General features: G+C 40.5%; 1 protein-coding gene across 2 annotated transcripts; it reads right to left on the bottom strand.

Annotated features, from left to right (window-relative positions):
• Positions 1-947: 947 nt before the first annotated feature.
• On the bottom strand, positions 948-7,515 carry LOC136716848 (cingulin-like). Of its 2 annotated transcripts, none has more exons than XM_066694252.1 (11): positions 7,313-7,515; positions 7,055-7,151; positions 6,593-6,747; positions 5,506-6,238; positions 4,856-5,028; positions 3,873-4,260; positions 3,573-3,675; positions 3,031-3,253; positions 2,520-2,689; positions 1,891-1,982; positions 948-1,115 (listed from the first exon to the last, which is right to left on the bottom strand). In XM_066694252.1, exons 1-11 carry the CDS (start codon positions 7,409-7,411, stop codon positions 1,003-1,005), a joined length of 2,346 nt encoding a protein of 781 aa, XP_066550349.1. In that variant the 5' UTR covers positions 7,412-7,515; the 3' UTR covers positions 948-1,002. The 2 variants fall into 2 exon arrangements, with proteins under 2 accessions (XP_066550349.1, XP_066550350.1); XM_066694253.1 differs by having other exon boundaries at positions 949-1,115; positions 4,913-5,028; positions 7,313-7,514.
• Positions 7,516-8,803: the final 1,288 nt, after the last annotated feature.

Below are 8,803 nucleotides of genomic sequence, written 5' to 3'. Positions count from 1 at the left end.
GTATTACATTTCCTTTAGAATAATGTCAATAAAGCTCCAAAGCTTCAGGTCAGATGTCATTTGGATAGATGGGATGAAACTGCTGCAGTCCTGGTTTCACTGCAAGAGTCCAAATCAGATAGTCGTGATTGCTGCTGCTGTGGGCACATGGAGCTTATTTTGGTGCTTGGTGTCATTGCTAGAATGCACATTCATCTACTGCACTGTTAAAGGGGAAGCTCAGCGATGCCAATGCAAGCCGAGAAACATTTGAATGCTTTACTCCTCACCCAAAGCACTAGCATTAGTGGAATCTAAATCGAAGATTCCATAAGTTTTATTATGCACAGATCTGGACTAAATACATATTTTAGCAGCAGACAATTGACATGTATTGAGTTTAAGAACAGCATCCTCCTGTGAGTCCTAAAAGCTTTCAGAAAAGCTGGTAAAGAAAAGGTCAAACCCAACCCACATGTCACCGATGTGAAGCGTCTGCAGGAGTCTGTGGCACCGCGGTCGGATTGGTGTGTGAAGTCTAGTATACGGTTTCAGTGCTGAGTGGGGGGAGTATAGGGTTTTGCTTAGGATCTTATTTCTTTTATTTATTAAAGTTGGGGGTTTTGTGGTCTCAGTCTTTATCGCACATGGTTTTATTAAAGACGATTTTAGTTAGGTTGTATATCCCCCCCCATGGCATTGTATACTCTAAGGAAATGTACTTGATTTTCACACTGCTGTTGGTTCAAAAATCAAATGTTCCCCCAAGCGAAATCATATTACTCTATACATCCCCAAATGTACTTATTTTACCAATATTGACAACGATAGGCAGTTTTTTTTTTTTTTCTTCATTCTTTCATAAAATGTACTTAATTGGCCACCCCCAAAATTAATACACATAAATAGAAAATAGAGATACTTGCTTCCTTAGAATCAGAGGTTAAGCACATGCTAAGGGGATTTTACAACTTTATAGCTGAATTTACTTTTAATTTCACTAAATACATAGAAAAGAAAATATCAATCTAAAGTGTTAAACGAAAATCTGTCACTGGGATCTGCAGAATTCTGTGATCCATTTCCTTTCCGATCGGCCACCTCCATGTAGTGTTTGTAGTCTTTCTGAAAACTTTCTGAAACCATACAAGAAGAAAAAAGACTCCGTTAATATAGAACAAACCCAAAACACAGTGGACAGAAATGTTTAAACGACATACTATCAAAGTGGAGTTTTCCAGGCATTCAACTGAAATCTTTTTTAAGGAAGAAGTTGGGTTATTTTGATGCATTCCTTGCAGCCATAACCTAAGGTTGCTTTTTGAACAGGTTATACAAAATAACTACTAAGAAATTCATGTCAGCAAAATTCACTTACACCAGTAAACAAAGTCTGCTCTTGTCATGCCATGAATCAAGCTTTTTTCCTGCACCAGTCACATCAGGAAAGCCTTGGTGTTTTGAATAGGTTTCTATGGTGTATGCTTTAGTCTTCAGGTATATCTCCCAGAAAAGACAAAGTGACTAAAATACAGGCAAAGCCTTGCCAATTAAATCTACTGTTTGTTATATTCTTTCTGAGAATAATGCACACCCTTCCGCACTCGCTGCAGACGTTCCTTTGACCCAACATGGCCAACGATGTACATCAACAGATTGTATGACTTAGACAAGTTATATAGGACCAAGATGGTTTATTTGCATTATTATTACTATATTTCCCAGCTTTCCCAATGGTTTACTCATTTAAGCTACCAATGGCATTCTCTGTATGTAGAGGTTTAGTCTCTAATAAGACCAATGATAGAGTATTAAATATATACATATTTAATACTACCTTCAAATCATATCACATCTCATCCTCTGCTGTCTATTGCTGGCAAGACCAATAGCTCATTTGTTTGTTCTTACCTGTCTGCAGACGCTGCAGTCTTTGTTGGCGAATCACTAAATACCGAATGTACTCATCTGTTGATGCCTCACTGTCTGGGCTGGTTTGAGATCTGAAAACAGGAAAAAACAGAGACCTGTTGAATCTTAAGGGCAGCAATTAAAGCTAGCAGTTACTATTGTATGTAAAAAGTATTTTCAGGGTTTGTCCTTCTACACACCTCATGCTGTGATTACAAGATGTTTAGCAATTTATCTATTAGGAAACAGTAGCAGCAATTAATTGACTACACTTGAATCAAATTAAAAGAGATGGGGGTATCATGAAATATGTATATTTTACTTTATTCATTTGTACAAGTGGTCTAAGAATGGTGGTCCAGCTGGATTTGTCTATCAATTTATGTGACACTCGTAATTACATGTTTTATGCATTCGGATGAGCATTAACACGGCTTGTGTGATACTGTGTTTGTGTCGGATAGTGTAAATTCCAGTGCTGAACACTATGTGACTCAGTCTATGTGACTGGTATCCTATCCTGTGCAATTTTCAGCCACCCAAGGAGGAGACGTATTTGAAAAGTATGAGACCAGCTGAGTTTCAGTTGAATTTCTCTGGGGGAATGCTGGAAGGGAAGACTTGCTTACCTGTGATGAGACTTCAGTGAGTGAGGGAGGGGGTCTCTGTGGTATGCTGTGGTGTCTTTAGTAGGAGGGGAGTAGCTCATTGTTGAAACAGGGGTCTCTGCAGACCCCCCGCTCTCACTGCCTGCTCTTTCCAAGACCTGACAACTCTCCACAGTACAGAGGCTTTCCATCTGAAATCAATTCAATCACAGGGATTCAAAACAGGACCAAGATTACAACTTAATTAATTTTTTGTAGATAGATTATCAAACCATTACAAAATTTTGAAGCGCTTAAAATGGTGAAAATATGGTGCATAATATAACAAAAGTATATCAGTTAAGATTCCCTTTCTGCAATTTGACCTTCCCTTTGTCCCAAAAGATCACTCCAGAAACCCTAACACTTGCTCGCATCTAAAGTAATAAAACAAATTGGCGCAGCTCCATTGCCATGTATCTCTAATTGTGACAAAACAAAACAAAAATCTATCCCAGCCGTGGGTTCACTCTAGGGTCCTGGGGGTGTTTACCAGTTTCGCTGCCTTTCCCTCCCAGTCCTGTGTTTTTTCCTGCAGCTTCCTCAGGTCCTCCTCCTTTCTGTAGCTCTCTGTCAGGGAACACAGGCTGGTTTTCAGCTCCAGGAACTCAGTCCTCAGCCTGGCTCTGTGGTGCCGCTCTGTGTCCAGTGACAGCAGTGACTGCTGCAGCGCTTTCTGCTCCAGGGCCTCCTCTCTCTGGTCCATCAGCATGGATCTAAGAGTGCAAAAGGCAGCAGGAAATTCTGCTACATTACACTGCATTTCATATTGTTTTAAAGGCAGATCTGCAATTCTTAAGTCACCCACAAGCGTTAAGTATAGAGGCAAGCTCTTTGGCTCTGTGTAATTTTGGCAGGAAGTTGTACTCCTTTTTTATCAGCACACTATGCAGGTTCAGACAAATAAATGGAAGTAAACAACTTACTACAACACATCAATAACATTTGCAGAGGAAGAAAAAAGGTACCAATTTGCTGTGATTCACTCCATACTCTGTGTGTGCCAATGTGTGAAAGATTGCCGAGCAATAGTACCTCATGTTTCTCATATCCTCCTGCCGCTGTGCTTCGACAGCCTTTCTCAGCTCTTCAATAGACTTGGATTTCTCTTCTAGAAGTCTGGCTTCCATGGTGACAACTGAAACAGCAAACCAAATACAGAACCAACTTTACAAATCAACACGAATTGGTCTTCAAGACAGCAATGGAAGTTACAAGCAGAAGCTCCCACCCCAAAAATGCTCACTTGTACACAATGGAGGAAAACTCTCGTTAAAGTCTGAAATGGTTTCCTTCAACTTGACTGAATTGTAGGGGTAAGGGAGGGTCTCTCACCGTGGCTCTGCAGCTGTTGGGCCTGCTCAGCAACCTGGCGCTCATTCCGGGTCAGCGCCTCCTGCATCTTCTTCAGCTCGTGCCTGTGCTCCATCAGGGACACGTCTAGGGTCTGCTGTAAAACCCGGGTTTGCTCCTGGGTGCCCTCTAGTGTATTCTGCAAGCCGAGCACCTCGTCCTTGTGCTCTTGCATGGACGACTGCAAAGCCTGCATAAGCCTATTCATTTTCCAGCCGAGGTCGTTTTGACAATCCTTGAGGGCCCGCTGGAGCCCCTGCGCCGTGGCCTCACTGTCTGTCTGAAGACGTTTCATGGTCTCCTGATGCCGGCGCTCAGAGTCACTCAGCTCGGACTTCAGGCTCTCAATCTCAGACAGGAGACGCTTCTCCTGTACTCAAGTAAAACATCAATCAAACCTCTGCCAGGCTTTACAGAAACCGTTATTTATTATTTCATACACCAAGGTCGAATTTATGATAGAGGATCTTTTTCGCCGGATTGGGCTCCAGACCCAGATTACCCAGTCTGTCTCCTAAAATCAGTCTTTCTTTCTTGTGTAATCCCTATTTGAGTGTATATAATACATTCAGGGTATCTTAGGTTCAATAGGAGATTGGTTGTGCAAGTTGTGGCATAGTGCAATAGCAACTCCTGCATAAAAAGACATACCATTGTTATTACTTTCCTGAATGGTATTTTACTTGGCTTTGTTATTTCTTTTTTTTTCAGAAATAATTTGCTATCAGTTCATTCCCATAGCAATAAAAAAGAACAAAAAGAAAGAAAAAACATAAGATAAAATAAAATTACACCACAATTCTGTCTCAATCAGTTATCTCTATCAGTTTGTATGTCCTACCACTCTTCAAAACCAGACCACGTGTCTGATATATGTAGAGAGGTGGAGCAGCATAACAAATGGAAAGGCACATTATGAATGAGAGTTTTGATGGAACATATATGGCATTTCAACCCCAAGATACCTTCAGTTTGGTCAAGAGCTCTTCCACAGTTTCTCCTGACTCTTCAGAAGCACTTACTTTATGCTCAGAAGTGGGCAGAGCAAGCTCAAAGAGACGTTTCAGCAACTCAGAGTCCAGGTTCTGAGCACTTTCTCTGCCCTGGTGCAGCTGTATGCACTGATCACGGTTGTTTTCTGAAGAGAGAGCACAAAACACTTAAATCACAAAGCTTGAATTTAATTATTTGCTACTCTTCTGCAAACAAACATGGGTCTGTTGCTCTAGTTATACGTGTTAATGATTTTAGAGGCTTCAAGAGAAAAGAGCAACACTGTATGAACACAGTTCAATGAACTTGCGTAACATCAAATCAAGGTCTAATTTAATTAATTAATATTCTGCATTTTGTTTTTACTTAGAAGAACACTGCACAATACCACACTGTAAAATCAAGCAACGGAGAATCTGAATGATTGTTCTAGAAAAATATTTGCAAAGCTTGTATATTCCGTCAATAACAAAAGAACAGATTGCTTTTAATAACAGGTGAGATGTGGAGGATGCATTTTTGAGCAGGCTCCACACTCCTCTTATCCAGCAGGTACAGAAAAGGGAGGTGATTTACTTTGAGATTTAAAGAGGCAAGGTTGAAGGTGGACGGAGTCTCTCACCATGGCTGTGAAGGTGAGTTTGTTCCACAGATATGCTCAGTTTCTGCTGGGCCTTCTGCATTTCCTCCAGGTGATTCAAGTTGGACATGGCTATCATCTCCTCCAGGACTTGGACTTTCTTCTGAGATTTCTCCAGTGCTTTCTGCAATCTGTTCATCTCCATATTGTAACTGATCATAGACTTGTCCAGGGTCTGCTCTAAGAACTGGATTGTGGTCCGAGAGCTCTCCAGTGCCTCCTGCAATCTGTTGATCTCCATATCATAACTGATCATAGACTTGCTCAAGGTCTCCTCTAAGAACTGGACTCTGGTCTGAGAGCTCTCCAGTGTCTCCTGCACCTTCTGCACCTCCTGCTGGTGCATGATCTCTGAGTTTTCCAGTGTCTTCTGTAAAGACTGGACTTGCACCTGATACAATTTAATTGAACCCTCATACTTCAGCAGCTGGTCATTGTGCTGCTCTTTACAAATCTGCAGCTTCTTTTCTAGACTCTTAACATCCCTTTGATACTGCTGCTCATATTCCTCCAGGGTCTCCTTGAGTCGCTGCTCTGCGGTCATCCTCTCTGTCTCGGACATCTCTAGAGTCTGCTGCAGCCTCTTGGCTCTCTCCATAGAGAGGCTATGAGTCTGGTGCAGTGCCGTCACAGTGTTCTTGCACTCTTCCAAGGCGGCCTTCAGGAAGGGCTGGAAGCTCTGGGCAGTGTTCTCATCCTGCAACTGGGTGTCCTCCTGCTCATGTGAAACAAGAATTAGCCGACACATTTTTTTTTTACTGACAAGCATGAACTCTCTGCACAGCTACACATTTCATTTGAAAGTTTTTTTTTTTTTTTTTTTTTTTTTTTTTTCTCCCCCCCATGCAAAATATAGCCTTTTATCCTAAATGGAATCAGCTTCTTTCTGTGATTGTCATGAAAATATAGTTTTAAAAGGTACATTCACCAAAACACTCTACCGTATATACAGGTCGATTGCCATGTCAGTTTTCAGTAGGGGAAGAACAGATATAAATACTGGCAAACTGGACAGGTTTTAAATGGTGGTCTGAAGGAGACAAAGGAAGACACTTCAGTTGTGAGTTACCTCCGTATCATGTGGGAGCATCTCCATGCAGGCTTCTGTCTCCAATGTGTTTTCTATCTCATCATCAGACATAGACCGGTCCAGCTGAGGGTCCCCGACCGGCTGCTCAATCCTGTCCATCTTGTACAGCGGTTCCAATAGAAAACCACTGGTTTCTGAGGAAAGAATACCATTGCTCATTGACCATTTGCCAAGCCATTGGAATCCCATGCTTCTGTTTCCGTGTGTCAGTGTGGAAAATGCATCAAAACTGTTTTTTTGTTTTGGTATGTTCTAGACCTGCCAGCTTAGTGTAACAAAAATTGAGAAATAGTTTTATTATCCCTGTCAGAATACTTTACAAGCAAGAGAAAGGCACTGGCACTGTAATTCCAGGATGACTGTGTGTTGCTTATTGAACCGTCTTTGCTCCAGAAAAGCAGCACAAACAAATTGACTGGGTAGAGTGTTATTGGGGCTTACTGTTGACTGTAGGGCTCACAGGGCTGTCCCAGAGCAGATCTGAGAAGGAACTGGACACCTGGCCATCTGCATCACAGCAATAGGGCGTGACTCGCTTCTGAGAACAAAACAAATCCATGTGTTCAATATTTACAGAAATAAATAGATATAGGTTATTAAACAATTTGCCAAAATATTACAACAAGGTTGCCTATATCACCATTTCAAATAAATGTTTCACTACACTCCCCAAACAAGCAGAAGAAAATATTACCACACCTGGCGAGGGAGCTCTTCCAACATCTGGTTGCTACCAGTGGAGCCATTTTCATGCTCTGTGGGATCCATGTTCAGTGCTAAATTACCGTTTGCACTCATCGAATATTGATTTAATTTAAATTTTGGATACTATGGATCTCTGTGTCTTCACAAACAAATGCCACCTCCTGTCACTGCAAAACCCTACAACGTCTCTAGGGAAGCATTGGAATGTCCGGTTGTCAGATGATGAATAGCATTGTGATGTCACAGTAGAACATGCAGACAGTGACAGACATGATGATTTAAAAATGATTCCTCCAGGGTATTAAATACTGTATATAACACCATTATATTGCTCCTGTATATCTATATTCTCAGTAGTTTACAGTAGTAGTAAAAATAACAACGCTACCTAGTGTACCATATACTATACAATTGAAAAGGACAGAGTTCAAATTTGATTCCATTTATAATTTTATTAAATGTTCAATGTTTTTCACTATTTTATTTTTAAATATACATCATACAGACACTTTATTCATAGATAAAGTCACAAACTTACATCTTTCATTTCTGAACTTGAAATTATCCTTCCTAGTCAACCGTAATGACCAGTTATATTGTTAGTTCTCAAATCATACTACTAATATACAATAACTTCACTTTTACATGTAATCTGCATTCTCAGCTGCTGCTACACCTTTTTACGAAAAAAATATCGCTGACTCTTACTGGCATTTATAAATATATATAAAAAATGGAATTAGAGTGGTTTCTTACTGCTGCACCGCCCTCAACACACATTCAAATCCTGATAATTATCCATACAAAAACATATAGACAGAGTTCATTGTTCAGCTGAGATGCATTAAAACAAATCCAATAGTTTACCAAAAACTTCTGTAATTATTTTAACACAACTGTGTTGAGAGAAGCCCATCATGTATCTCATAGTTTGTTTTTATCCATATCTATATCTTTTGAATTTAGGACAATGCATAATTCATTTTTCTGTTATATATATATATATACAGTGAGGGAAAAAAGTATTTGATCCCCTGCTGATTTTGTAAGTTTTCCCACTGACAAAGACATGATCAGTCTATAATTTTAATGGTAGGTGTATTTTAACAGTGCGGGACAGAATAACAACAAAACAATCCAGAAAAACGCATTTCAAAAAAGTAATGCATTGATTTGCATGTTAATGAGGGAATAAGTATTTGACCCCTTCGACTTAGTACTTGGTGGCAAAACCCTTGTTGGCAATCACAGAGGTCAGACGTTTCTTGTAGTTGGCCACCAGGTTTGCACACATCTCAGGAGGGATTTTGTCCCACTCCTCTTTGCAGATCCTCTCCAAGTCATTAAGGTTTCGAGGACCTTAATGTGCTTCTTCTTGAGCCACTCCTTTGTTGCCTTGGCTGTGTGTTTTGGGTCATTGTCATGCTGGAATACCCATCCACGACCCATTTTCAATGCCCTGGCTGAGGGAAGGAGGTTCTCACC

Source organism: Amia ocellicauda, chromosome 21 (assembly GCF_036373705.1).
Source record: "Amia ocellicauda isolate fAmiCal2 chromosome 21, fAmiCal2.hap1, whole genome shotgun sequence".
Taxonomy (NCBI): Eukaryota; Metazoa; Chordata; class Actinopteri; order Amiiformes; family Amiidae; genus Amia; species Amia ocellicauda.
This window is presented reverse-complemented; position numbering and strand designations above follow the sequence as displayed.

Coding starts and splice junctions, on each gene's coding strand:
- LOC136716848 (XM_066694252.1), bottom strand. CDS start 7,411: ATGAGTGCAAACGGTAATTTAGCACTGAACATGGATCCCACAGAGCAT. Junction 7,152..7,312: donor TGGAAGAGCTCCCTCGCCAG/GTGTGGTAATAT, acceptor TTTTGTTCTCAG/AAGCGAGTCACGCCCTATTG. Junction 3,676..3,872: donor CCAACAGCTGCAGAGCCACG/GTGAGAGACCCT, acceptor TTGCTGTTTCAG/TTGTCACCATGGAAGCCAGA.